The 27,552-nt window shown below is 53.1% G+C and overlaps 3 protein-coding genes and 1 pseudogene across 3 annotated transcripts in view; 3 read left to right on the forward strand and 1 right to left on the reverse strand.

Annotated features, from left to right (window-relative positions):
* The first annotated feature begins 426 nt into the window (after positions 1-426).
* Positions 427-27,552, forward strand: part of LOC127462841 (zinc finger protein 239-like) — a 300,460-nt gene continuing 273,334 nt past the window's right edge. Inside the window, exon 1 of the mRNA XM_051771768.1 lies at positions 427-847. The gene's annotated coding sequence lies outside the window, so the exon portion shown is untranslated. The remainder of the gene's footprint in view (positions 848-27,552) is intronic.
* LOC127462836 (zinc finger protein OZF-like) overlaps positions 961-27,552 on the forward strand; it is a 201,213-nt pseudogene continuing 174,621 nt past the window's right edge.
* Positions 1,477-6,229, forward strand: LOC127462885 (zinc finger protein OZF-like). Its single transcript, XM_051771819.1, has 3 exons — positions 1,477-1,656; positions 3,125-3,200; positions 3,389-6,229. The coding sequence occupies exons 2-3, from the start codon at positions 3,152-3,154 to the stop codon at positions 4,729-4,731; spliced, it is 1,392 nt and encodes a 463-aa protein (XP_051627779.1). The 5' UTR covers positions 1,477-1,656; positions 3,125-3,151; the 3' UTR covers positions 4,732-6,229.
* On the reverse strand, positions 9,186-17,666 carry LOC127462886 (olfactory receptor 14J1-like). The gene is made up of 2 exons (XM_051771820.1): positions 16,748-17,666; positions 9,186-9,268 (listed from the first exon to the last, which is right to left on the reverse strand). The coding sequence occupies exons 1-2, from the start codon at positions 17,664-17,666 to the stop codon at positions 9,186-9,188; spliced, it is 1,002 nt and encodes a 333-aa protein (XP_051627780.1).

Consider the following 27,552-nt stretch of genomic DNA (forward strand, 5'->3'; position numbering starts at 1 on the left):
CTGGGGTGAGATGGAGGGTTGGGGACATCGGGGATGGGGTTTGGGGACAGTGGGGACAGTGAAAAGGGATTTGGGGACAATGGAATTGGGGGTGTCAAGGGGGGAATAATGGCCATGGGGAGGCCCTGGGGACACTGGAGACACCAGGGTTGTCTTGGCATGTCAAAGGGGGAATTAGGGACACCAAGAGGGTCTTGGGGACACCAAGGGAGTCTCAGGATTCACCTGCTCGTGGTGCAGCCCCTCCTCTCCCCCCCCAGGCCCCATTAACCCCCCCAAATGTCCCCTAACCCCCATTTTCCCTTTAATCCCCTCCCCCACTGATCCCTTTGACCCCCCAAGACCTCTTTTAACTCCCCTAAATGCACACAAAGCCACTCAAAAACCCCCAACTCCCCATCCAAACTCCTCAGATCCCCCCCACTCTCTCCCAGCCCCCCCTCAAATCCCTTCCAACCCCCCCCCAAACAGGGATCACCCAGCACCCTGGGACAGGAACACAGTGGGCTGTACTGGGGGCACTGGGCTGTACTGGGAGGGCACTGAGGGGGGGCTCAGGTGTCCCACAACAACGTGGCCCAGCTCCAGGAGAGATCTGTGGACAATGAGGGGGTCCTGGTCTGTCCTGGTTTGTACCCCCAATCCCCAAAACCCCTCCCCAGCTCCCCCAGGACCCTCCCACACCCCAAAGCCCCACAGGCCCCCCCAGGCCCCTGACTTGGTCCTGCTGCCCCTTGAGCATCTGCAGCTGCTGCAGAACCAGGCATTTCATCAGCAAATGTGCAGGTGACACCAAGCTGGGGGTGTGTTGATGTGCTGGAAGGCAGGAGGGCTCTGGAGCACAAGTGTGTTAGGAGAGGCTGAGGGAGCTGGGGGTGCTGAGGCTGGAGAAGAGGAGGCTCAGGGGAGACCTCCTGACTCTCTGCAAGTCCCTGCCAGGAGGTTGTAGCCAGGTGGGGATGGGGCTGTTCTGCCAGGAAGCAGCAGTAGGACAAGAGGGCTGGGTCTGGAGCTGTGCCAGGGGAGGTTTAGGTTGGATATTGGGAAGGAATTTTTTGCTGAGAGAGTAATCAGGCCTTGGAATGGGCTGGGCAGGGAGGGGGTGGAGTCCCCGTCCCTGGAGGTGTTGAAGGTGAGAGTGGATGTGGCCTCAGTGCCATGGTCTGGGAAGCACAGCAGGGTTGGATCCAGGGTTGGACTTGATGATCTCAGAGGTCTTTTCCAGCCTAGCTGATTCTGTGATTCTCTGATTGCCATTCCTGTGGCAGCACATGCTTGAGGTTCCATCCCCAGGGTGATAGAGATGTCTGTCCATATCTATCTGCAAGGTTAGTCTGTAAATGTGTGGTGTTAGAAAAGCAGGCTGAGTTCTGGGCTGGTTGTAGAAGGAGAAAGAAGCCCCCAGCCCAGTGCAAGCAGGCAGCCCTCAGCTTGCCCATGATGTCCCCTCCCTGCAGGTTCCTGTCCTTGAGCCCAGGCCCTGAGGTGAGGCTGAGAAGTGGCGCGGAGGTGAGCCCAGAGCTGTCCCTGAGGTGAGGCTGAGAATAAGTGCAAGGCAGAGGTGCTGCTGAGGAAGGAGAGCCCCGTGGTGGGGAAGGCACAAAGCTGTGTGTGCCCATCCCCGAGCAGGTGCTGTGTCCATCCCCTGTGTGCCAGGTGAGCTGGGGCTTTGCTGCAGAGCTGCGGGCGCTGATTTGAGCGGCTGCAAGTGCTGAGATGGTGGGCACCCAGGAACACCAACTGTGCCTGGCCACGGAGCCTGCAAGGAGGAGCAGAGACAGCCCTGGCAGTGTGGGGGGCCAGGTTGTCCCTGTGCCTTCCCCTGCAGGCCCTGGCTGTCCCTGCTGGGCCCCTGTCCATCCCCATCAGGTCCCTGCCCGTCCCCCTGGGCTGAACTCCCGCCAGGAAGTGCCCTGGAGCTGAAGCTGCTCCATCCCCCCCTGCAGCCACTGCCCCAGGCAAGGGAGCAGCAAAGGCAGGGCCAGGAGCAGAGGCAGCAGCAGGGGAGCCCTGGGGGGGCCGGGAAGCTCTTGTGTGGGGCAGGAAAGAGGCGCTGGGCACGAGGCCGGGGCTGTGCTGAGCAGGCCCAGCCCTCACATCCCCCCAGCCAACGCCGGCTGCCCGGGGGGCTTGGGAGGGACCCCCAGCCCGTGTGCCCCACACTGAGCTGGCAGAGAGAGAGCCAAGGGACAGGGATGTGGGCAGGGCCCCGGGTGAGGGACAGGCAGGGCCATTGCAGGGCCACGGTGAGGGCACAGCCTGTGGCAGCAGAGCTGCCCAGGGCCGGGGGCAGCCGGGGGTGTCCCCCCGCCTGTGGGTCTGTTTGGGTGCCTTGGGCACAGCCGGCCCTTGTGCAGGGCTGTGCCCTTGGGGGCTCTTGGGGGTGTTCAGGAGGTGTTTTTTGAGGGTGCTGGGGTGGGTTGGGGGCAGAGCCCCGGCGGTGGGCAGGGGATGTGGGTCCCCCACCACGGTGGGGGTTGGTGTTGCTGGGTCAGGCCCCGCCGGCTCCATTGTCAGCCCGGTGCTGGTGGGGGGGACACAGCGGGTTTGGGACCCCCTGGGAGTGCCCGGGAGCTGCCGAGAGAGGGAGGAGCCCCGGGACCCCCGGGAGCCTGAAACAGGCAGTGCAGAGAAGGGGAAACCCTGACAGTGGGGACCCCTGGGATCTCTGGCATAACAAAGTGGAGAACCTGGAGAGGGGAAATGTCTGGGAATGGGGCACCCCGAAGGTGAGAGTCAGAGGAGAAGAGACCCTTGGGACCCCCAACACTCCCAGCATTTTTAAGTTGGACCCCCAGCATCCCAGACAGGAGAGACCCCTTGAGCCCCAAAGAGGAGAGACCAGAGAGGGGGAACTTCTAGGAGACAGTTTTGGGCCAAGTCTTCATATTTTGGAGTATTTTCTGGCTGAACCTTAACTTTTTGCAGTTTGAGGGGGGGGTTCATCTTGCTGTTTCTGAGGGTTTTTTTGGTTGAATCTCTGAGGTTTGGGTTTTTCTGGGCTGAATCTTGGTGTTTTGGAGGTTTTTATGGTCACAGGATGCCCGGTGAGTTCTAGAGATGGACTTGGGCAGGAGAAACCCCCAAGCCAATGTGCTCAGCCCTTGTTTCCCCCCCCCATCAGGATTTGTCCTTCCCAAAGCTTGACCAGATGGAGGAGGCTGCGAGGAAGAGGAAGATGCCTTGGGCCCCCCAGGCAGGTGAGGAGGAAGTCAGTGTCCCTTTGGGCGGGTGTTGTGCTGGCTCTGTCAGCCCAGCGTGGCCCCGGCTGCAGGACAACCCCGCTGCCGCCGCCGTCCTGCCGGGGCCGGAGTTGGGGGGATGTCCTTGGCCTTCCCTGTGGGCCGGAGGCAAATCCCCTGCCTGTCCTTCTTGCTTCCTGCCCCAGGCCCCGAGCTGAGGACGGAGAGCCCGGAGGACAAATCCCCCCGGCAGAGCCTGGTGGGAGAGGCCGTTTTGAAGGGCTCCCCGGCGCAGGAAGGCAGCGGGGAGGAAAAGGGCCGGAGATCCCCCCGCAGGAGGGGCTCCAAAGCCAGCCCAGGGTGCTCTGAGGAGGAAAGAGCCAGCCTGTGCCGGGAAGGCAGCTGGAGCTTGAGGGGGAGCTCTGAGCTGGTGGTCCCTGAGCAGCCTCCCAGCAGGGAGAAGCCCTTCAGGTGCTTGGAGTGTGGGAAGAGCTTCAGGAAGAGCTCGAGCCTCCTCACCCACCAGCACATCCACACTGGGGAACGTCCCTACACCTGTGGGGAATGTGGGAAGAGCTTCAACCAGAGCTCCAACCTCCTCAAACACCAGCACATCCACACTGGGGAACGTCCCTACACCTGTGGGGAATGTGGGAAGAGCTTCAGTGACTGCTCCACCCTCCGCAACCACCAGCGCATCCACAGCGGGGAACGGCCCTACACGTGTGGGGAATGTGGGAAGAGCTTCACGCAGAGCGCCAACCTCCGCACCCACCAGCGTGTCCACACTGGGGAACTGCCCTACACATGTGGGGAATGTGGGAAGAGCTTCAGGCAGATCGCCAACCTCCGCACCCACCAGCGCATCCACACTGGAGAACGGCCCTACACGTGTGGGGAATGTGGGAAGAGCTTCAACTGCAGCTCCAACCTACGCGACCACTGTCGTATCCACACTGGAGAACGACCCTACGTGTGTCAGGAATGTGGGAAGAGCTTCAGTGACATCTCCACCCTCGTCAAGCACCAGCGCATCCACACCGGGGAGCAGCCCTACACGTGTGGGGAGTGTGGGAAGAGCTTCAGTACGAGCTCCAGCCTCATTACCCACCGGCGCATCCACACCGGGGAACGTCCCTACAAGTGCTTGGAATGTGGGAAGAGGTTTCAGACCAGCTCAAATCTCCTCCAGCACCAGCGGACGCACAGGGATGAGAGGCCCTTCCGCTGCACTGACTGCGGGAAGGGCTTCAAGCAGAGCTCCGACCTCAACACCCACCGGCGCATCCACACTGGGGAACGGCCCTACAAGTGCTTGGAATGTGGGAAGAGGTTTCACACCAGCTCGCATCTCCTGAAGCACCAGCGGATACACACGGATGAGAGGCCCTTCCGCTGCACCGACTGTGGGAAGGGCTTCAAGCAGAACTCCCACCTCGTCATCCACCGGCGCATCCACACCGGGGAGAGGCCCTACAAGTGTGGGGAGTGTGGGAAGAGCTTCACCCACAGCTCTACCTTGACCTCACACCAACAGACCCACCGGTAAGAGAAGCGCTACGAGTGCCCTGACCCCCATTGGATGATCCATAGGGACTCATTTTGGGCACAGACCTGGTGACCCACGTTCCAGGTGATCCATGCTGGGCACAGACCTGATGACCTGATGACCCCTGTGTCCAGCCCTTGTCCCGACCCCCCTGACAGCGAGAGTGACCCAGGGTCTTGTAACTGATCCCTTGGGGAAGATTACAGTTAGTTTATCTATCTATCTATCTATATATATGTAGGGTTCAGTTTAGATCAATTTTGTTTCCCTGTAGAGTAGGTTTGGGGCAGTTTTGACTCCTGTCTATAGTGATCTAAAACCATAAAAATAACACTTCCTCTCTCTGGCTCCAAGCCCAGCCTGTCCCCTCCAGGGGTGGGTGTCCCCCCCCCTTCCCCGGGTGGTTCCTTTGCCCATGGGCAGCAAAACCCCTGCTGCTTCTGCAGCTGGAGAGTGTTGGAGCCATGGACCATTAACATTCCAGCCTCTCCCAGCTCTGCACCCCAAAAGTCGAGCGGGATCAATGTGTCCCCTCCAAGTGGCTCAATCCCGTAGCAGTTCAGATTCCAGGCAGAATGCCAAAGGGCATCCTGGGACTCGTAGTCCTTCTGTCTCTGTCACACGTGCGCAGTGAAGTGCTCGGATGGGAGTGCTTGAGGAGGTCCCATGTCACCGTTTGAAGTGTCTGTATAAGCTTGTGTTGATCTTAATAAAGCTCATTGGGTTACTGCACCCCCGTGTCGACTGGGTTCGTGCAAGACAAATGCTCTAAATGGCCGCCCCAATCGGGACATTCAACAGGCGTCGGTAACCAGAGGCCAAAGGCCTTGGGACATCTTGCCATGGCATCCGTCCTGATGGAATTCCAAGGATAAGGAAGAGCTCTTCGACAAATCGTGCGCATCAGTCACCTCTGCAAAGATGGGACAAAAAGGGAAAAAGGACGAAAAAGGAGAAAAGAAGAAAAATCCGGCTTCGGCAAACAAGAGGTGACCTATTAGGATGGGAGGGATGTATTCCCACGAGGGGAGGTGTTCCCCAAAAACTAAAGCAAAAGCTGAAGCTGTCAGCCAGTCCTTAAAAACGCTGGACAAAGACGTAGCAGAAAATAAACCATTGGTGCTCTTAAATTGGATCATCACAAATGAACCGGGACTTCCATTGATCCTTACGACCCTTTTAGTTTCTTATTTTTCTAATTTTATAAGCTTTATAAGTAATTATAAATAGTAGAAGTAGATTTTAGAAGTAGCTATATTCTATCCCTCACCCTTTGGCACAATAGTTTACACATTCCCTACCCTATTACCCCATTCTATGTTCCCCATATCAATCCTACCCCTGAATTCCAGTAGAAAATGTTTAGTCTTTTGTCAAGGCAAGGTCTATGCTGTTTAGGGAACACTCATATCTTAGCCTGAACCACAGAACACGGTCAGAAACTAGGTGACCGTGTACCCTTTGTGCTTTGAAGAAGATGAAGATGATGAAGAAAAGCCCCCAGACCCAATTCCCAGGGGGTGGGCCAGGGGGTGAACCAGGGCAAAAGTTACGGGATGGACAAAGCTTGGATTGGTCGGGCAGTATTATAAATTGTAACACCTGAACACAGCCTGCGCGCGTGTCCCGTGATCTTTATGCCTAGGCACAAATTAAACCCTTTTCTTATCTCATCCTCAATTAACTGCTCCGGAGTTGTTTTCCTCAGCACCCTTAGGCATCAGCTGGTGACCCTTACGGTGAAATCAGAGACCTGAGGCTACTCCAGATTGGAAACTTTCATCCTGCAGGAATTCTTCATCAGCCGGCATTTTTTAGAATTCCCGCAGTGATCTAGGGAAGCCCCAGCTCCACAGAACCAAGCACGGAGCACAGAGGTGAGTTAAGAAAAGGGGGAATAAGGGAAAAGTTTTTTTTTTGTTAGCAGCTGTGGAAGAGTTTTTGTGTTTCCCGGGAGACAGGGAACACGGTGGGACTGGAAAGGCTTGGACTTGGGCCCAAAAGTCGTGAGAGTCAATTTCCAGTAGGCGAAAAGGGTTTCGCCGAGTGCAGGTCAGAGCAGATTTGTGTCAGCCTAGGGCTGGGTTTTGTTTCTGTCAGAGGGGGACACCCTTCCAGAGTGCTCTGTTGCTGCAAGGAGCTGGGGGGGCTCTGTAGTTAAGTGGTTAAAGTAACAACTTTGTTACCCTAAAGCTGCAGGTTTGAGTCTCGCAGTGAAAAGTTTTTCTGTGTCTATTAAACAGTATGGGCAGTACACAATCCAAGGGGAAAGTTACCGAGGACTCCCCTTTAGTCCTAATTTCACACCCCTGGGACAATCTGAAACACCTTTAAAGAAGCAAGAACTGTGTTGGTTATCTGTGAATGTGTGGCCTTCATACGGGAACCAAAGGGGGTAGTGTGGCCAAAACTTGGAACGTTGGAATTAGATACTGTAATGCAACTTATTATGATGCTACATAGAGAGGAAAAATGGGAAGAAATGCGGTCTGCAGAATTGTTTCTATTTCTTTTAACACGGCCCGAGTGGAAAAAGCAGTACAAGAGAGCCCCGATAGGGAAAAGGAAGCCCGAGAAAGTGTCGGGAGCGAGTCCCGCTGGCGTAGACGATAGAACAGAGGCTGTCGGTTTGGCCGGAGCGGGCACAGCGGCACAGATAAGATCTGTAAGGTCGGCTTTTGTTGGAACTGCTTTCGGCGCGGCAGAGCCGGCGGGGGTAATACAGACGCTGCAGGGCTGGCTAGCTCGGAAGTAATGTCTGGTTTGACCGCAACAGGGATAAGAGCAGGAGCGACTCCTGGCCCCACAGGGGCAGTGGAAGCGGGACCCTCCCCGCCTGTTCCAATGAGTGTGGGGAGAGCAGCCCTTGCAGCTGCCGGAGGCTTTGCCGGAGCAGATGGGGTTGTCATGGTAACAGCAGAGGTGAGCACAGGCAAAGCAGAGCAAGTGAGAGCTGAAGTTGTGAGTTCTACCAATGACCTGACAAGAACTGTGAGGTCTAAAAAGTCAGCTTTTACTGGGGTTGCTTTTGGCGTGGTGACACCAGAAAAAGTTACTATAGATGCGGCATCTGCTGTAGAGGGAAGGGAGACTTTAGAAATGGCGGCGAGAGATGCGCCAAGACCGGCCGGTGTAGTGACGGCGGCAGGCGTAGGGGTCGCTGGCTCTGACGGTGGCAGTGGAGTGAAGGTGTCAGCCCCGGGGTGTTTGTGGAACCGAGCAGCCCAGCACCGCAGACAAGCGCTGGAGCCGTTGATTGTCAGTGGCGATAGCGACGTGAGAGCTGTAAAAACGGGGCTGCCCCGATTGCAAGGGGGACCCCAGAGCTGAGTGCTGTGAACACAGCAGACTGGGCTACTGTAGCAGCGAATACAAAGGCAATAAACTGGTCTAAGATGTATGAAGTTAGACAGGATACGAATGAGTCACCCACAGATTTTTCTGAATAAGCTGAAAGATGTCATAAGAAAATACACTGATATTGATATAGAGTCAGACCTGGGGAAAAAACACCTAGTGTATTTGTAGGACAGTCTACAGATGATATAAGGAAAAAACTGCAAAAGGCAGGTGGTGACAAAAAGGATATTGGTGACTTATTGGATATAGCTTGGACAGTATATCAGAATGGAAAACAGAAGACAGGAATGAGCGGTGGAGCAATTTTAAGAACAGATGTTGCCGCAGGAACAGAACTCCCAGCTCTGAGCGCAGGGGAGGTTTCCTGAAGGGTCGTTACCACGGCGACAGAGCCAGCTGGCAGGGGAAAAGAAAGTTGCTGCCTGTTCCTAGTGCTGTAGGAGTGCGCAGAACCGGACAAAACCAAGCAAAGTTTGTCCCAACTATACCAGCAAGCGAGAAAGGAGGAGAAGACCTGGAGACGGAGAGAGCAAGGCTCGAGCAGGGAGCGGTCCCGAGGCTGCTTAAGACCGTGGCGAGCACAGTGGGGCGGGGACAGGCAGAGGTGGTCCCAGTTGTTGCTTTGGCTGACAAGGAGGCTTTGGTCCCTGCTAGTGTAACCCAAGCAAGGGTGGCAGATGCAAGTGCTGTGAAAGCTCTAAGACCATTAGGCGCGGTGGCACGAGGGGGTGCTGGGGCCACTGACTTTGTGGAGGTGACAGGACCCAGCCCTGCCCCTGCTGTTCCAAGGACTGCCCCAGGCATAACAAGCACAACTGTAGATCCAGTTTTAACAAAGGCACCGAAAGCTGCGAGAAAAGCAGGGACAAGGAGAATGAATAAGCGTGTAAAACCTCCCCCGCCTGTACTAACTAAGGTGGAGAGGGCAGCCCTTTCACCTGTAGCTGCTGATCCCACACAAGCAGCTGCCACGGGTGCAAGTGTGGTGAAAATTTTGAAACCAGCCGACAACTTTACGGTTGTCATGACAATAAGAATGCCTGCTCCGATAACACGCGGAGCAGGACCGAGGCCGAGGGCAGCCAGAGTCCAGCCTATCCCAAGGTGTGGGAGAGGAAGGGGAAGATCCCGTGACAGTCGCAGGCGCCGCCGCCGCTCTGTGAGCGCAGGGGCAGCGCTGACCACGGCACAGCGAGAGTGAGTCCAGCCGTGGGACAATCAGAGTCTGGGTGTGGTACAGGAGCTGCTGCTGCTTCTGCAGACGGAGCGGGGACCGCAGCGAGCGCAAGAAGAAAAAACCTCTGTTCCTGAGACGAGCAGAGCAACAAAGACTATTATAAGGACTGTTAAAATAAGGTTCAAGGTTTTTTTCTCTCTTGTTTGTATCAGTAGCTATGAATTGAGTTTAGAACCTAAATTTACATTTGGCTTTAACAAAATGCACCAAACATTCTTCATAAAGGTGAGTGCTGAATTTGCACTATGGGTTTGGCAACAAGTTTAAATTAAAAAATTCTTAGAAATGTTTCATTAAGTTTACTTCCACAAACTTACTTCGTAGTTACCAAACTGAATCTGGATAGAGCAGCCATTTATGTTAGTGTGAAATCTGCACAATAGCTTGTTATATGATTAGTGTTAAGTATAAGTAGTAGAGATTGAACAAGATCTTTGAGTCTTGTTTAATCTCTAAAGGGGGGACTGATGCCTTAAGACCCTTTTAGTTTCTTATTTTTCTAATTTTGTAAACTTAATAAGTTTTATAAGTAGTAGAAGTAGATTTTAGAAGCAGCAGTCCTTATCCCTCACCCTGTAGCACAAGTAGTTTACACATTCCTCAACCCTCCTACCCCATTCCATGCTCCCCATATCAATCCTACCCCTGAATTCAGTAGAAATGTTTAGTCTCTTGTCAAGGCAAGGCCTATGCTGTTTAGAGAACACTCATATCTTGGCCTGAACAACAGAACAGAGTCAAGAACTGGGTGACCGGGTACCCTCTGTGCTCTGAGGATGGTGATGGTGATGAAGAGAGGGTCCCAAAAGCCCCCAGACCCAATTCCCAAGGGGTGGGCCCGGGGGTGGACCAGAGCAAAAGCAATGGGGTGGAAACACTTGGGATTGGACAGGTAGTATTATAAAATGGAACATTTCAGGCACAGCCGGTGTGTGTCCTGTAACATCTATGCCTTGGCACAAATTAAACCCTTTCCTTATCTCACACTCAATTAACTGCTCCTGAGCTTTTTTTCCTTAGCATCAGCTGCACGGGCATCAGCTGTTATGCTTGTTCCTCCAGTGACCACTGTGATTCTCACCTTGCTTTGGTTCTTTCCTAGACATCCCATGACAAGTCTTGCCCAGTCCCCAAATCCCCTTTCTGGCTGCCCATCATGAGTCTCAGAGCCCGAGGCCGAATCCCCCATGCTCAGCTGCAAGGTCACCCTGAGAGGTTCTGCCATTGACCCACTTGGTTACAGTTTCATACAGATAACTTGGAACTTCCTTGGAATTGTTATCTTTTGGGCTTAGAATGGCTTCTTCAAAAACATGGTACTTCATATCCTAGCAATAGAAATTCTTTGGAGAAGGAGCCTGGGAATTTAGACTCAAAGAATCCCAGAATGGTTTGGGTTGGGAGATAAAAGGTCATCTGGTCCAAACTCGGGGATATGGAGAGTGATGTCTTCACTAATTGAGGCTGCTCAAAGTTCCTGACTTTGGACAAATGCAGGGATGGGACATCCACTTCTCTTGGAACCTATTGCAGTTCTTGCCAGCCCCACTGGTAAATATTTCTTCATTTTATCCAATATAAAGCTCCTCTATTTCAGTTTAAAGACATTACCCCTTGTTCTGCTACTCCAGGTCTTGGTAAAATGTAGCCCTGTGACTGTCTTAGACTATGAGCACAATGTTTTCATCTGCAAACACTTTGGAGAGTGCTCAAAGATGTCCCTACAAAAAGTTTGTCTCCATCTTTCTTAGAAGCCTCTGTGGTGCATCCTCCCTCCATTCTCCTCAAACCTGGTCGATGATCTCAGGAGCTCCTGACAAGCCTTGACCAAACCAGCTGAGCAATGAAGAGCCCCTGGACTGGACCAGGGGTGTGGGGAAGTGTCCCTGGACTGGACCAGGTGCTCCTGGATGATACAGGTGGGAACAATCTGGAGTGGAACAGTTTGGGAACACAGGATAATCAGTCATCCCATGAAAGCCTTGGAACATTCCTTGCCTGAATCACAGCCCAAATGGAACAGTTTGGATACAATTCCCAAATAGTTTGGAAACTCCAGTCATTCCTGACCCCAGGATGGAAATTCAGCAGATAACTAAAGCCAGTCCCCTTGGGAGCCCACACCCAGCGGGGCTGAGGGAGGCCCTGGCAGCTCCCCAGCCCCTCCCTCTCAGTGGGACACCTCTGGCAGCCTCTCCCAGCTCGGGAACCCTCCAGTTTGCAACACTCCAAAGAGCGGCGCTGATGCCCAGGACAATTCTGATCCCCCTCCACAAACACTCCTCCAGCTGGGACCCTTGTCTGATGGGAAACACAAAGGGATTTAGGGGAGTGTTTCCCTGACAACAGGAGAATTTGGGAGAGGGACCTTTCCACCCCCAGCTATTGATGTGTCCACACATCTCTGCCTGGGTCTGGGTGTGAATTGACTGTGGGGTGAATGTTGTTTTTGGGAATCTAATTCAGTCACTGTTAAAATTGTAGCACATGCTATTGAACCAGTTGATAATCGTTCAATTGGTCAATGATTAAGTGCTTAATCTCTTTTGCCCTCTTATCTTTGGATCCAAATCCTTCCTGCCCTGACCCTCTTGCATCCCAAGGCTCTGTGTAAATCGTTCTCTTTCATCAAAAAATATATATTTTTCATGACGTCCACTTTAAAATCTTCCTCCTTAGCTAAACTACAAAACAACTCCAATTAGTTGTTGATGTCTTGAAGACAATTAAAGAAAGAAAAATAATTTGTTTTTCAGTATTTTAATGGGTCCCACAGTGTGTTTTGAGCTGCATCAGCTGTCAGTCCAAGATGGGCCATGTCAGAACTGGTGAGGTTGGGGGGTGAGGAGCAAGGTTGATCATCCAGGGTCAGTGTGGATCTCCTGAGGAGACACTCAGCATCAAGATCACTTGGAAAACACCTCTATCACCTCTCCTCTCAACTAAAAAATATCCATTCTTCGATTTCAAAAAAAAGTACAAACTTCAAAGACTTGTTTTGAAATTGCCTTGAAGACAATTAAAGGAAGACAAAGAGATCCTGAGGGATTTCTGGATTTTAATGAGCCCCACGGTGTGTTTGCAGCCCAGCCCATGATCCTGAGGTACTGAGAGAAGATTGAAGCAGCTGCTGAAGAAGTCAGAAGCCAAACTGCAAGTGCCTTGAAGCATTGCTGGGCCCCACTGAGGGCAGGCACTGCCAAAGCCTCCCCAGGGACTCCTTGGAGCAGCTCCTTGGAGGCCAGGAGTGCAGGCAGACCAAGGCTCTGGGCAGGCCCCTGCAATGCTGAGCAAAGCCTGCCTTGGTTTTGTGGAGCACAAAGGCCAAGGGCTGAGCCCCAGGCCCTGGCCCAGCAGATCCTGTCCCTCCCGGCTGGCTCAGGGCTGTTTGGGGGGCACTGGGATGGGAGGGGGAGGAACAACAAAGGCCCAAAACTGGGCAACCCCTGCCAGGCTGCTGAGGGAGGGGCGAGGCAGAACCCAAGTGCAGAACCTGCCAGGAAAGTGGCTTGTGGTGGCCTGAGTGGCAGAGGCAGCTGCCAGAGGCAAGGGGACAAAGGCCTGGGTGCCTTTGGGCCTTGCAGCCCTGCCAGAGCCCTTGGCCATCTCTCCTGCAGGCTGTCCTGGCCTGGCCCTGCTGCTGCTCTGGCCTTGCAGGCTGCACACCCCCCTCCTGCTTTCCCACCCCCTCCCAGCAGCATTTCTAGACCCTCCCTGATGGCTCTGCACCAGCTCTGGCTGTTCCCTGGAACACAAAGCCATGGGTCGATCCCCTCTGGGTGACCTTTTGCACCACAATGGTCCCCGTTAAGTGACATTTCTATTTCCTCACCTTCAGTCTGAACCTTCCATGCTGCTCTTTGTGGAGATTTCATTCTATTTCCAATATGGAGAAAAGCTCCATCCTGTCAGATCTCCTCTTGATCCTCTCCAGTTCTTCCTCCTTCCTCCAGAATGGGGAACCTCACAGACAGACAGACCAGTCCAGATGTGGTGGCACCAGAGCTGAGTCCAGGGGGGTGACAACTCCCTTATCTGGGTGGCCACACTCCCCCTAAGGCAGCCCCATGTGCAGCTGGTCTTAAATGAAGGGGCCATTCTGATTCTTTGAAACGTCACGGAATCAAGTGGCCCTGTGACACTGCAGGGCCTCCTGGAACCAAAGGAATGCAGGGACACTGTGGAATCTCATGGAACCAAGGGACCATTGTGACATGGGGGGTCTCTTTGGAACAAAAGGAACCCTGAGACATCTCAGACCCTCCTGGAACCAAGGGGCCACTGTGCCTGCCCAGAACTCCATGGAATCAAGCAGAGCCGCTGCCTCCCCCCCGCCGCCGCACGGACCGGAGTCGCCGGCTCTGCCCCGCTTGGACACCTCTGGGGTCAGCGTGTTCTTGGGCAGCACAACTGATCTCAGACCAGAGAGTTTCCCACATTTTGCTTTGCCCCCTCTTTCCACTGGTTTAATTTTTGTTCTTTCTTCATTGAGGGGGAAAAGGGGGAAGGGAGGCACATGTTGATCCCTGTTTTTATCTGTTTACAAAAGGGAGTTGGGGCAGGGGGGGAGAGAGGAGGCAATTTCTCTCTCTGCTGATGCTTTGAACTGTTCTCTTGGTATTGTTGTTTTTACTGCTATATTTCTTGTCAGTGATCTGTTATTTTTTTAACTTACACCTCCTTATATTTTGTCTGCCTGTACTGGTGGGGAATAAAAAAGGAGTGAGTTCATTTTATTGGAGTTCCCATCCCAATATGTCTTTAAACCAGGGCAGGTTGCTCAAGGGGTCCGTGAAATTTGGTATCATCTACAAAGGATTTGAAAATACATTTTGTCCCATTGTACAGAGAGATAATAAAGATGTTCTACAGTGGTGTTCAAGGGCTGGTCACTGAGGGATTTCACCAGGAAGTTGCTGCCAAGAGGACTTTGTACCATGGATTTTATTGGACACTCTTCATTCAGCCAACTTCTCACTCACCACATCTTCCACTTCTTCAGCCCAGCTCTCACCAGTTTTGCTCTAAGGAGACCACAGGAGACCATGTCAAAGGCCTTGCTGAAGTCTGGACACACAACATCCCCTTCTTTTCCCTCCCACAGGGGTTCTGCAATCCCTGCCTTGTCCTTCCCATGCCTGGCAATGGCTGCAGGAGGACTTGCCCTCTCCCCTTCCCTGCTGAGCCTGAGCAGTCTGGAACTCTGCCAACCCTCCTTGCTGCCCTGTTTGCAGACTGGTTCCAGGTCTGCCTTTGCCAAGGCCCCAGGAAGCTCTGGGCTGGCTCTGGCCTTTCCAAGGGTTTGGGAGAGGTCTCCCAGTGACACTGCCCAGCCTTCTCAATATCCCTGGATCCAAAAGCCTTTTCTGTTATCCCACAGTTCCTGAGTTTAAACTCAGTTATCCTGAGTTTAGTTCTCAGGACACAACACATATTCTTATGGTTCTTCAGGAGAAAATTAGAAGTGGTTTCATTAGAGAGGTCAACTGGTGGAGCAGCCCAGTCTGGTCTGGCCCCACAGCAGTGCCCAGCCCAGGGTGCTGCAGAGTACTGGGCACTCCCCCCCCAGCCCCAGCCCCTCTGAAGGGCACAGCAGCTCCTGGGGCACAGAGAGGAGTCTCAGCATCCCCATCAGCTCAGGGGCTGAACACTCAGCATGGCAGGAGGAAATGGAGGGCAGGGAAACTGCAGGAGCCCTGGTGTCACCTGCAGGAGATGCCCAGCACAGCCTGACTGTGCCCCTCAGTGCCAGCCCCTCTGCCCAGCCCAGCCCAGAGTCCTGGCCCAGGGACAGAGCAGCCTGTCCCCAGGGGGGCTGCAGAAAGAGGTTTCTCTGTGTCAGGGATTCCTCTCTGCAGGCCCAGAAATGCTGCCTTGCTCTTCTGCAGGGACATCCCTTTGCCAGGTCAGTGTGTCCAGGCTGCCTTGGCCAGTGTCAGATCCCAGCCTGGGATCCCTGCAGGGCCCTGAGCTGGAGGTGCTGCTCTGCACAGGGAGGGGCTGTGGCACCCTGGGCTGAGCCTGCACTGGCCATGCTGGTCAGGGTGGGGAGCAGACCCAGCAGGATGGGGATCACTCCTCTCCACCCTCTGCCATAGTCCTGGAAGCTCAGTAGCCAAGAACAAGGCTGGGCAGGACCATGGGCTGTTTCCAATGGCACAGAGGGCAGGGCAGGGCTCCATCCAGCCTGTGGGCTGGAGAGTTCTTCAGGACACCCTCCTGGAAAGCCACCCCTGGCTCTGGTACAGCCCTCCCTGAGCTGGGGAGGCACAAGGGGAGTTCACTGTGGGTCAGACGAGTCACTGGCCAGAGTCCTTTCTCTGCTCCTGCTGCATCCCCTGGTCTTGCAGAACTCTCCTGTACCAGTTCACAGGTAGATTTAGTACTTGAGCTCTGGTAACTCCACCCTGGGCAGGATTCTGCTCCAGGGCTCCATTCCCTGCTGACTGGATGGGACGGGCTGTCCCTGCAGATCCTCTGTGCTCTCCTGCACTTCCTGAGTTCCTACAGACAAGTCCTCACCTCCATCAGAGCCCTCACAAGATGCAGAGCCCCAGGCAGGGGACTTGGAGACCCTTTGCCACTGGCCACCAGCACAGAACATCTGACCCAGCCCTCAGTGCCTCAAGTACCCCAGTGAGTCACTTCTCTCACTGCAGGGACTGAATGGGGAAACAAGCAAAGCAATGAGACTTTGGAGAGTCTGTTCCTTGGCCTTGTTCTTTACACCAACCTTTCAAAAAGAACAAAGTCTTCAGGACCTGCCCAGGGGGATCCCCTTTCATGATGGAAATGATGTTAAGGAGCCCAGCTCTGTGCCAGCAGTGCCCAGGGCTGTCCCTGCCCATGGTCACAGGACTGACACAGCAGTGACTGAGCTGCCAGAGCACTCAGGCCTTGGGCAAGGAGCAGAAAGGAGAGGGAGGCAGTGGGAAAAGAGCATCTCTGAAAAGCCCAAGAGCTGCTGCTCCCTGGCAGTGCTCCTGTACCAGGACTCTTTACCCCTTCTCCTCTGCATACAGGCACTGCCCTCCAGCTTCAGGGAAGTTCTTGGAGAAAGAATCAGGAAAAAAGAATTCAAGTCCTTATTATACTCAGAGATTGAGATTCCTCGTGTACAGAATAATACAGGCAGGATATTTCACAAAGAAGTTGCTGCAGGAACTTTTATTTTGTTTAAATGCACACAGAGAATGATTCCTCATTTACACAATTGTGGGTCAAAACAAAGAGGTATAAAGTGAATTAGGTATGGGATGAAGAATAAATTTCTGTGTTACCAACATTAAATGAGGAAAAAATGTAGGAACCCCACCCCATGCCACTCTCAAAAGCTTTATAAGGCAGGCTTGGCCAGTAAAGAGTTACACAATGAGTGTTCTGCAGAAGAAAAGAGGAAGGTTGTTGCTCCTGAAAAGCATCCAGTCATCATCTTCCTTATGGCATCCTTGAGCTCCTGGTTCCTCAGGCTGTAGATGAGGGGGTTCAGTGATGGAGGAACCACCGAGTACAGAACTGATAGTGCCAGATCCAGGGATGGGGAGGAGATGGAGGGGGGCTTAAGGTTGGAAAATGTGGCAGTGCTGAGGAACAGGGAGAGCACGGCCAGGTGAGGGAGGCACGTGGAAAAGGCTTTGTGCCGTCCCTGCTGAGAGGGGATCCTCAGCACAGCCCTGAAGATCTGCACATAGGAGAAAACAATGTAAACAAAGCAACCGAACACTAAACAGACACCAACCACAATAAGTCCAATTTCCCTGAGGTAGCCTGAGTGTGAGCAGGAGAGCTTGAGGATGGGGGGGACTTCACAGAAGAACTGGCCCAGGGCACTGCCCTGGCACAGGGGCAGGGAAAATGTACTGGCTGTGTGCAGCAGAGCATTGAGAAAGCCAGTGGCCCAGGCAGCTGCTGCCATGTGGGCACAAGCTCTGCTGCCCAGGAGGGTCCCGTAGTGCAGGGGTTTGCAGATGGCAACGTAGCGGTCGTAGCACATGATGGTGAGGAGGAAATACTCTGATGAGATGAAGAACAGAAAGAAAAAGAGCTGTGCAGCACATCCCATGTAGGAGATGGTTGTGGTGTTCTGGAGGGAATTGTGCATGGCTTTGGGGACAGTGGTGCAGATGCAGCCCAGGTCTGTGAGGGAGAGGTTGAGCAGGAAGAAGCCCATGGGGGTGTGCAGGTGGTGGTCACAGGCTACGGCGCTGAGGATGAGGCCGTTGGCCAGGAGGGCAGCCAGGGAGATGGCCAGGAAGAGCCAGAAGTGCAGGAGCTGCAGCTCCCGCCTGTCTGCCAATGCCAGGAGGAGGAACTGGGCCATGGAGCTGCTGTTGGGCATTTGCTGCTTCTTAGCACAGGGACTATTCAAAAAAGGAAAGGACAGGGAACAGTTAAGACAGACCTCTGTGAAAAAGCAACTCCATTTCTAAAAGAAATCCATGTGTCAGATGTCACCAAATGCACTGCCAAGGAGTCAGTTTTGCTCTGCTGCAGTGGGACATGGAATTTTTTGGTAGAGCTCTCACACACACAAGGAATGTCAGATGTAACACACCTTGAATACAAAAGTTCCATCTCTCCTCTAATAACTCAGTAGAGCTGAGGCTGCAGAGCAGAAGCTTAGTCTGAGATTAAAATAATAGTACCCGTGTTTTCCATTTTTACCATCACACCTGGGAAAGTTCTTTTCCACTGCAGGAATCCTCATTTCTATGGCCCAGCACACAGTGCCCAGCAGAGCTGCAGGGAAGGGCCCCCAGAGCCGCCTGAACGCTCCCTCCCCCAGGCCTTGCTCTGTCTCAGTCAGCACCCAGACAACCCAGAGTATAACACTGAAAGAACTGGTTCATTCTCTTTAAGGTACCCCCTGTCTGTCTGTGCTTCTTGCAAATACCTTCTGGGAAATTTCCTGCTTTGATCTGGAGCTGTGACCAGCCCTCAGCCCTGCAGCACACTGTGGAGATCAGAAGGACTCTGCCCTGCTCTGCCCTCCCAGGAGTTGTTCCTTCCCCACAGCCCTTCTCCCCCAGCCCCGTGGCAGCTCCTTGGCCGGGCTGAGAGCTGACCCTGGCAGGCAGCAGAGTCCCTGCCCCAGCACACAGAGCCCTGGGGGCAGGACCCTGCTCTGCCCCACAGCCCTGGGCACCCCTGGCTGCACCCCCACCTTCCCACCCCACAGCCAGCTCTGGCACAGGGAACCTTCTGGCCCTGGGCCTCTGAGGGGGCAGCAGCAAGTCCTGCTCTGCAGCAGCTTCTCCTGCTGCACCCCAGCAAATCCAGCAGAGCCATCCTGACAGCTCCTGCCACTGCTGCCATTTGGCAGCTGGCAGAGGCACTTGCAGGAACTCCCCTGCACTGCTCTGCAGCCACAGCCTGACCATGGCAAAGGGCTGGCAAGGTTCCTGCCCTGAGCAGCTCTGCCCTGTCCTCCCACCCCAGGATCCCTTGAACCTCCTGCTCCCTTCTCCTCTCTGCCCTTGCTGCCTGCAGCTCCTGCCCTGCTCTGCCATGTGGCCACTTCCCCTGCACTGCAGCAACTGGGAGAGTCCTGCTGAAAGATCCTGGAAGCTGTGGGATGTGCCAGCTTGAGGAGATGCCTCCAGGAAGGCAAGTTGAACTTTACTACAGCCAGAGAATTCTTCCTTCAAATCCTGGGAAGGTTTCTCCTGTGGTGAGAGCTCAGTCACCTCCCAGCCCAGGCTGCCTCTCATCTCTCTGCCTTCTCTCCTGTGCCCTGGGTGCTGCAGGCAGTGCCCTCAGCCCTGCTGGGCTGTGCAGAGGAGCTGCTCCTGGGCAGTGCTGTCTCTTTGAAGCTCTTCTTGCTTGCCAGGAGCTCCCTGTGTGCCAGGAGCCCGGCCCAGCTCAGCAGCACAGCAACAGCCCCAGGCATTTCATGACCCTCAGGGGAGTTGATGTTGTTTACCTGAGACTCAGTCCCTGAGAGGAAGTTCAAACAACTTTTCAACAAGTCAAAGTGAGATTGAAACATTGAAGTTTCTTGTAGTGCTAATGAGTCTCACTGAGGGACACAACTGAGAACGTGTGCCCAGGTTCCAGTTAGAGCAGAAATCTGCAGACAGTGATGCCAAGGATGGACAAGCAAGGGAAAGGTGGCTCTGATGCTGAAGAAACCTTGACTTGTTTCCTTAATCCAGAGGACCAAGCCCTGACCCCCAGCCCCTGGGAAGGCAGATCCTGTCCCTGCCTCATTCCTCAGGGCTCTTCCTGGGGCACTGGGATGTGGGATGTGCAATGCCAAGGGCAGGCCCATGGGGTGGCACCTGCCAGGCTGCTGAGCAGGGACAAGGAGGCCATGAGGCCCCAGGGCTGCAAGGGGCACTCCCCTCCTCCTGGCATCAGGGGCACAGACAGCAGCCCTGGCCAAAGGCCTGCAGAAGGTGGCTCTGGCAGGGCCTTTCAGCTTCTCCCCCTCCCTGTCTCTTCTCCAGCCCAGGCTGTCCTACGGTGTCCATGCCCTGCCCCTTTCCCTGCAGGCTGTCGTCATCCCCCCGGCTGCCCCACCTGGCTGGCACCTTCCTGCACTGACATCTCTGCGTCCTCCCTGGCTCTTCCTGCACACACAAAGCCTTGGCCTCATCCACACTCCTCCTGACTGATGTGTTGCAGCATTTTCCATGGAGTGAAATTCCTTTTTCCTCATGTCCACTCTGGACCCCCCCAGCTGCACTTGGCATTAATTCTTCCTTTCTCACACTCTTTTCTGCTCTGACAAAAGGATCCACCATCTCTAAATCCTCCCTTCAAGCCCTCTCAGGGCTGTCCTGTGCTGTCCTCAGTCTCCACACCAGTGAGACCACAGCTCCTCAGCCCCTCTCTAGTGCTCATGTGCTTGAGTCCTTTAAACTCCATCTTGGGAGATCTCTGGGCACTCATAGATGTTTTTGCAGATGAAAATGTCGTGTTCATAGTCTAAGTAAGTCACAGGGATACTTTTTACCAAGGTCTGTGGTGGTAGAACACACAGCAGTAGCCTTGAACTGAAAGAGAAGAGTTTTATATTGGATAATAGGAGGAAAGATTTAACAATCAGGATGGCAAGAACTGGAAGAGGTTTCCAGAGAAGTGGATGTCCCAACCCTGCATTTGTCCAAGGTCAGGGAGTGTGAGTAACCTGAATTAGTAAAAGATGTCACTGTCCATGTGCAGAGACTTGGACCAGATGACCTTTTAGCTCCCTTCCAACCCAAACCATTCTGGGATTCTTTTGAGTCCAAAGTCCCAAACTCCTTCTCCAAAAATTTTGATTTTTAAAAACCTGAATTGCCATGTTTTTGGAGAAACCCTTCTAAACCCAAAAGGTAAAAATTAATTCCAAGGAAGTTCCAAGGTATCTGTGTGAAACTGTAACCAAGTGGGTCAATGGCAGAACCTCTCAGGGTGACCTTGCAGCTGAGGATGGGGGATTTGGCCTTGGGGTCTGAGACTCATGATGGGCAACCAGAAAGGGGATTTGGGGACTGGGCAAGACTTGTCCTGGGATGTCTAGGAAAGAACCAAAGCAAGGGGAGGATCTCAGTGGTTGGTGGAGGACCAAGCATGAGAAAAGAGAGAGAAAAGAGGCTGAAAAAGCTGGTCATGTTAAACAGGAGGCTGGTCAAGACACATCCTTGGCTGTGCCCTGCAAGTGATCCCCACAGCCTGTCCCCTTTTCTTAAGAACTCCATTGCCAAGAAGTTTCTGTGGGGAGGGACCTCTCTGCTCCTGGCACAGATTGTGGCCCAGGTTCCAGCCACTGCAGCAGGAGCCACAACTAGTCAGGTCTTGTGTTCTCTGGGGGGCCAGACTCTGCCCACACTGGGGGGTGTGTGTGTTGGAAGCACAAAAGAGTGAAGCAAATGCAAAGCTAAACACCCAATGTAGGCTGACTTTGTCCCTAAGTGGGGGATGAGAATTGGACCCAACATGTGCAGGGACAGATGGAGGGGTTTGTCCCCCTGGCCCTGCCCAGAAGGGACACCTTTCAGGAAGGGTTGTGGCCTTGGCTGTGCTGAGGGTTGCCCCGGGCAATGCAGCTTGGGATTGCAGTGGCACTGTCAGGGCTCTGCAGAGCTCCTGGCAGTTCCTGCATTTGTCCCCAGCAATGCCAGAGACCTGCAGGGGTTGCAGTCAATCCCTTGTGCTCTTTGGGACCCCGCCTGGCTCTGCTGAATGTCAGCAGGCCTGGAGTTCCCAGACTGTTCCTGCATCCAGGGTCGGGCCTGCAGTGATGTTTGTGCAGCATTCAATTGGGGCAGTGGCAGGATGGCCATGGATCCATTCCTGCACAAACACAATGGGGCTCCATCCCAGGCATGGACAGAATGGGCCCACAAATGTTGGAAGGATAAGAACCAGGGAGTTTTGGCCCTGTGGAACCCCATGGAACCAAAGGAACCCTGGGACATGGAGAAACCTCCTGGAATCAAGGGGACATTGTGACCCTGCAGCACCTCATGGAACCAAAGGGAGTCTGGGACGTGGCAGGGCCTGATGGAAACAAAGGAACCTCCTGGGAACAAAGGGACCCTGGACACTGCCAAAAGTCAGGGAGACAAGGGAACCCCAGGACACTGTGGAATCTCCTGGAATCCAGGGGCCATTGGAATACACTGGGGCCTCCTGGAACCAAAGGGAACATGGGACACTGTGGAACCTCATGGAATCAAAAGGACCCCAGGACTTTGTGGAATGTCAGGGAATCAAGGGGCCAGTGTGACATCCCAGAACCTTTTGGAACCAAAGGGAACCAACGGGACATTGTGGAATCTCATGGAATCAAAGGTCCATTGTGACCTTGTGGAACCTCACAGTGTCCAGGGGCCATTCTGATTCTGCAAGGCCTTCTGGAGTCAAAGGGACCATTGTGACACTGGGGAACCTCATGGAATCAAGGGTCCATGGTGACAGTGAGGAAAATGATGGATTTAGTGGGCCATTGTCACACTGCGGGGCCTGATGGAGCCAAAGAACACCGGGAAACAGTGCAACCTCATGGAATCAAGGAGCCATTGTCCCACTGTGGAGCCTCAAGGAATAAGGGATCCAATCTTTGCCTCAGATTTTGTCAACAAATTATATGTAAGGAATTACAGAAGTGGGATTGCACCAGTTTTTTCCCACAGGTTTTAATGATTGGTCAAATGAGAATATTTCTATAAAATGAATCATTTATTCTTACAAATGATCAGACAAAAGATCTTAATCCTATAACTACTAGCAGTACAGTATAAGATAAAATAGTTCACTATATTGAAACAATTATACTAAAGATAGCCAAAAGAAATAATTATTACGTAGATATCTGATGGAACTCACCCAGACCAACTGTTGTGGGGAGATTTCTTTTGCTCAGCCTTGAGGAGGGTCCTTGGAGGGCGTCCCCAGCCAAGGCAGGAATCTCCACACATCTACCCCAAGAAGGGCTGTGTTAGAAGAACCTGCCTGGATGAAAGGGGACTGGACTTCTCTAGTAGGAAGGGATTGACTGCTCCTTACAAATGGACAGGCCAGTGAGCAGCTTCTCTGTCCCATCCAAGTTCCAAAAGCAGGATGTGTGTTTGGAGTTGGGTGAACCAGGCTGGTTTGAGCATCATTCAACACCAAAACCATTCCCATGGTGCCACCGGTAACTGGCAGATCTCACAGACAGCTTGCATGAGAGCTGGCACTGTTGGCATTGTCTGATGGCATTTTAGGCCTTCTCAGGGTAGGCCCTCCTGCCACCCGGGTCGAGAGGTTGGCTGTGAAAGTCCATCCTGGAGATGCACAGGGAGCCAAGAGCTGGGCTCCTGAGTGACATCCAACAATGGACAGGGGGATGGGACTGACCAGATGAAAGTGTCTCAGGTAGAGCTGGACTGGCAACACAAGGGGGAATTATTCCTGGCTCGCTGGGCCCAGGACACCTCAGGGCCTCAGGGAAGAGGTGCAACATCCAGCTGGGCTTGTGATCCAGGGCTGCATTTAACCATGGACACCAACTGCCAGGTTCTCCAGAACTGGGAAACATGTGCTGCCATCAAAGAGGCCAAGAGGGTAAAGCCCCTGTGGGGTGGGGGATGATGACTGAGATAGAGATGTGGGCAGGCCTGGCAGATTGATCCCAGCACACTCCCCAAACCCACCAAGGCAAACTCTACGTGCTGACCATGGTGGACACAACCCCTGGATGGCAGGAGACACCCCCTGTGCCTCCCACCACTGCCCAGAACACCATCCTGGGCCTGGAAAAGCAAGTCCTGTGGAGACACGGCCCTCCAGAAACACTGGAGTTGGACAGCAGGACTCTTTTCCAAAACAACCTTGTGCACACCTGGACCAGAGAGCTCGGCATGGAGTGGATGGATCATATTCCCTGTCAGGCACCAGCCTCTGGGAAAGTTGAATGGTAGAGTGGACTGTTCAAAACCACCTTGACAGCAATGGGCAGTGGGACCTTCAAACCTTGGGATGTGCATTTAGCAAAAGTCACCCAGTTAGTTAATCCTGTAAGCTCAAGAGAGAAAACTCCAGGCCAATTCAGTGTCTAAGATCAGCTCAAAAGAGCAGGTCCTTTAATCAGGCCCACAGGCCCAGGGGAACACCCACGACGCGCCCTCCCAGGCAATGGTTCTACAGTTTTAGAAGATGGTCCATCCAATGCCAGAACTCTCCACCCCCCAGTTCTGCCCAGTTCTGCCCCCTGACATGGCCCTTGGGGAATTGGGTTTGGGGTCTTTGGGACTCCTTCTTCCTCATCTTTATCTTCTTCACAGCACGGACAGTCCTTGGAGAGCCTCCAAAGTTCTGGGCTGGAAGGTTGCTTTGTCTGTTGTGGGATCTTGTTGTCCAGGTCTAGGGTGGGATGTTGTTCAATAGAGGTGTTTTTCTACAATTCTACCTTGAAAAGAAGTCTAAACACACTAAAGGAATTTAGAAAGTTTGATATCAAATGGGGTCATAGGGTTGGGTGTGTGTAAACTGCTATGCTAAAGGGTGGCATATAATACAGCTACATTAACATCGACATTTACTACACAACTGCTTTTAAAATATAAAAAAAAAAACTAAAAAAAAAAAAATATCCAGAAAGTTTTAAGGTATCACTCAAATCTAGTTAGTTAACTCCACCAGTTGAACTGGCCATGCCCAAAAAGAACCTCTAGGTACCATTTTAGGGGATAAAATCCCTGTGGTCCATATGGGGAATATGTTGGGGAGGACACTTTGGATTAGTCCTGCCTTAAGCAAAGGCAAAGCCACCCATGGGATTGTTTCTGCTCCAGGACTTGGGTGCACTTGGTGGATGATGCAGAGGGATGGGGAAACACTCTGTGGACCTCAAGGGGATTTGATTTTTTGGTCAGAACAGTCCGTGAGGTTGAATTGCAGAATATTGTTTGCTGAATGACGCTCCCACTGTGTGCCAGAACTCCCATGAACAATGAGGTCTTTCCTTATGCATTTTTTTATTTCTAAGCTTTTGATGTTTTCTTATAAAAAAGGCCTATTTCCATTCCCTCCTTCTTCAGTAGCCCCCATCTTGTGTGTCCCAGAGACTTAGTCTAACTGGGGAGTCTCCTATTGGATTTGAGTGACAGAAATGAACCTGCAATAACCTTTTGTGTGAGATTCCTTTCCTGAGCAGAGCAGGACTGATGAGGAAATGAGAACAGCTTTCTGGTTGCCTCAGCTTAGGGGCTGGCCTTCTGACTGCAGGTGGAAGAGCTGAGACTATGTACTGTGAAAAGTGGACTTCAGTGGAGGCAATGTGGACTTAATACACAGCAGGGGAAAGACTTCTAGGTTTTTATTGAGCTGTGCCTTCCTCTGGTTTTGTTTGCTGGCAATAAATGAACATCCCTCTGTGTCTCGGGCAGCTCTTTCTCCAAGCCAAGCAGGTGGGAGTTGGTGCCAAGGAGCTGAAACCTGCAGGTCCAGCCTTGAGTGGAGGGAGCTCAGATTTGCCCAAGGCTGCTGTGAGTGCCAGGGGTTTGATGAGGGAATGGTGGGGTGGGGATAGGGATAAAGTCTGATGGATTGTCAGACATAAATGGTGTTGATTTTCTTATCTATCCAGACTGAATTACGAAGTGCTTGGGATCAATATCGACTGGGGATTGCTGACATCAACAGGGAACAAGTAAACAGGCCACAAAAAAGACACCTTTTCTCATGGTTTTATTAATACATGTTTTCACTTGGAATGCACTTGTGAGATCTGTCTAATTAACCACAAAAGAATGGAAAACTTAGAAGTACATTATTCCAGGGGCTTGTCTGGTTAAGATGCCATCACTGAGAAGAGACCGTGGAGGAATGAGCAGACAAGGAGACCATCCCTGGGGCTGGGGAAGCAGGAACTCAGAGTCACTGGTTCCAGGTGGCAAATGGACTGGGGGATGTTTCTGGGAGAGCCCATAAAGGTTGTGCTGGTTTCAGGGGGAGTACAGTTAAATTTCTTCCCTGTGGCTGGTGCAGGGCTGTGTTTTGGGTTTGTGCTGAACACAGGGTTGATAATCACAGAATGACAGAATAGGATGAGTTGGAAGGGACCCACAAGGATCATCCAGTCCAATTCCTACCCTGCATGGGACCATCCCCAAGGGTCACACCATGATCCTGAGTGGATCATCCAAACACTTCTTGAGCTCTGTCAGCCTTGGTGCTGTGCCCACTGCCCTGGGGAGCCTGGTCAGTGCCCAACCACCCTCTGGGGAAAGAACCTTTTTCTAAGATCCAACCTAACCCTCCCCTGACACACCTTCAGGCCATTCCCTCAGTCCTGTCCCTGGTCCCCCCAGAGCAGAGCTCAGGGCCTGCCCCTCCTCTGCCCCTCCCCAGGAAGTTGGACCTGCACTGAGGTCTCCCCTCAGTCTCCTCTTCTCCAGCTGAACACACCAAGTGCCCTCAGTGTCCTCACACGCCTTCCCCCCAAGGCCCTTCCCCATCTTCCTTGCCCTCCTTTGGACACTCTCTAATGGCTCAATCTCTCCCTTCCATTGTGTCCCCCCAAACTGCCCCAATGGTGCAGGTGAGGCCGCCCCAGGGCAGAGCAGAGCGGGACAATCCCCTCCCTGGCCCGGCCGGCCATGCTGGGCCTGATGCCCCCAGGACAGGCTTGGCCCTCCTGGCTGCCAGGGCACTGCTGACTCAGGGCCAACTGGCCACCCACCAGCACCCCCAGGGCCCTTTCCCGGCCCTGCTTTCCAGCCTCTCCTTCCCAGTCTGTCCGTCCCTGCGGGGTTGCCCCATCCCAGGGCAGAATCCGGCACTTCCCCCTGTTGAAGTTCTCAGGGCTCCTAAAGAGCCGGGAGGTCACGGGATGTCAAAGAGCCCCACGGAGCTAAAGGGACCCTTGGGACACTGTGGAACCTCCTGGAATCAAGGGACCTTTGTGACATGTGGGGCCTCATGGAATCAGAGGAACCCTGTGGAATATCATGGAATCAAGGGGCACCTGTGACACTGCAGGGTCTCATGCTCCAGAAGGAACCCTGGCACACTGTAGGATCTCATGGAACCAAGGTGCCATTGTGACACAGCATGGCTGCAGGGAATCAGGGCTCCAGAGTAAAAGTCCATGGCCTCATGGAAAAAATGAATTCTGGGACCCTATGGAACCTCAAGGAATCAAGAGGCCATTGTGACACTGCAGGGCCTCATGGAGCCAAAGGAACCCTGGGACTTTTTGGATCCTCATGGAGTCAAGGGCCAGTTGTGACACTGCAGAGCCTCATGGCACTAAAGGAATTGTGGAGAACTGCCGATGCCTAAAATCTGTCCTGACACAGTTTTAAACTCTTTTACTATTCTTGGCTGGTAATAAAGACAATCTGACTGTGTCACTAAAAATAGAAGTTTTATTCTTCCGTCCTCCTCGTCCACCCCAAAATGGCAGAAAAGGCATGCAGTGTTTACAGTAAAGCTTTTTTATCCCACCTAGCACAGGAATTTCTAGGTTACAGGGAAGGAGGCACCCATGGACCTATTTAACATACTGTCACACACTTTTTCTAACCTATCCACACTAGTCAAATTTTTCTAACAACACACTGTCATTCTTAATTATAAATTAATTCATATTTCATAAGTGGGGTGAACTAAAGCAGTCTCTTCCTTCTCATTTTTAACTCTGGTAGCAGGTGTTCACTGCAGGTGTCCTTCCCCTGAAGTTAGCAGCTTCTTCTCTCCCTTTCACAGAGTGCCCAAGGCCGTCTGATGGATTCCATCGCTGTCTCTGAGGC

Source organism: Manacus candei, unplaced genomic scaffold (genome assembly GCF_025592945.1).
Source record: "Manacus candei isolate 608988 ecotype Guabito, Panama unplaced genomic scaffold, ASM2559294v1 h1tg000142l, whole genome shotgun sequence".
Classification (NCBI taxonomy): Eukaryota; Metazoa; Chordata; class Aves; order Passeriformes; family Pipridae; genus Manacus; species Manacus candei.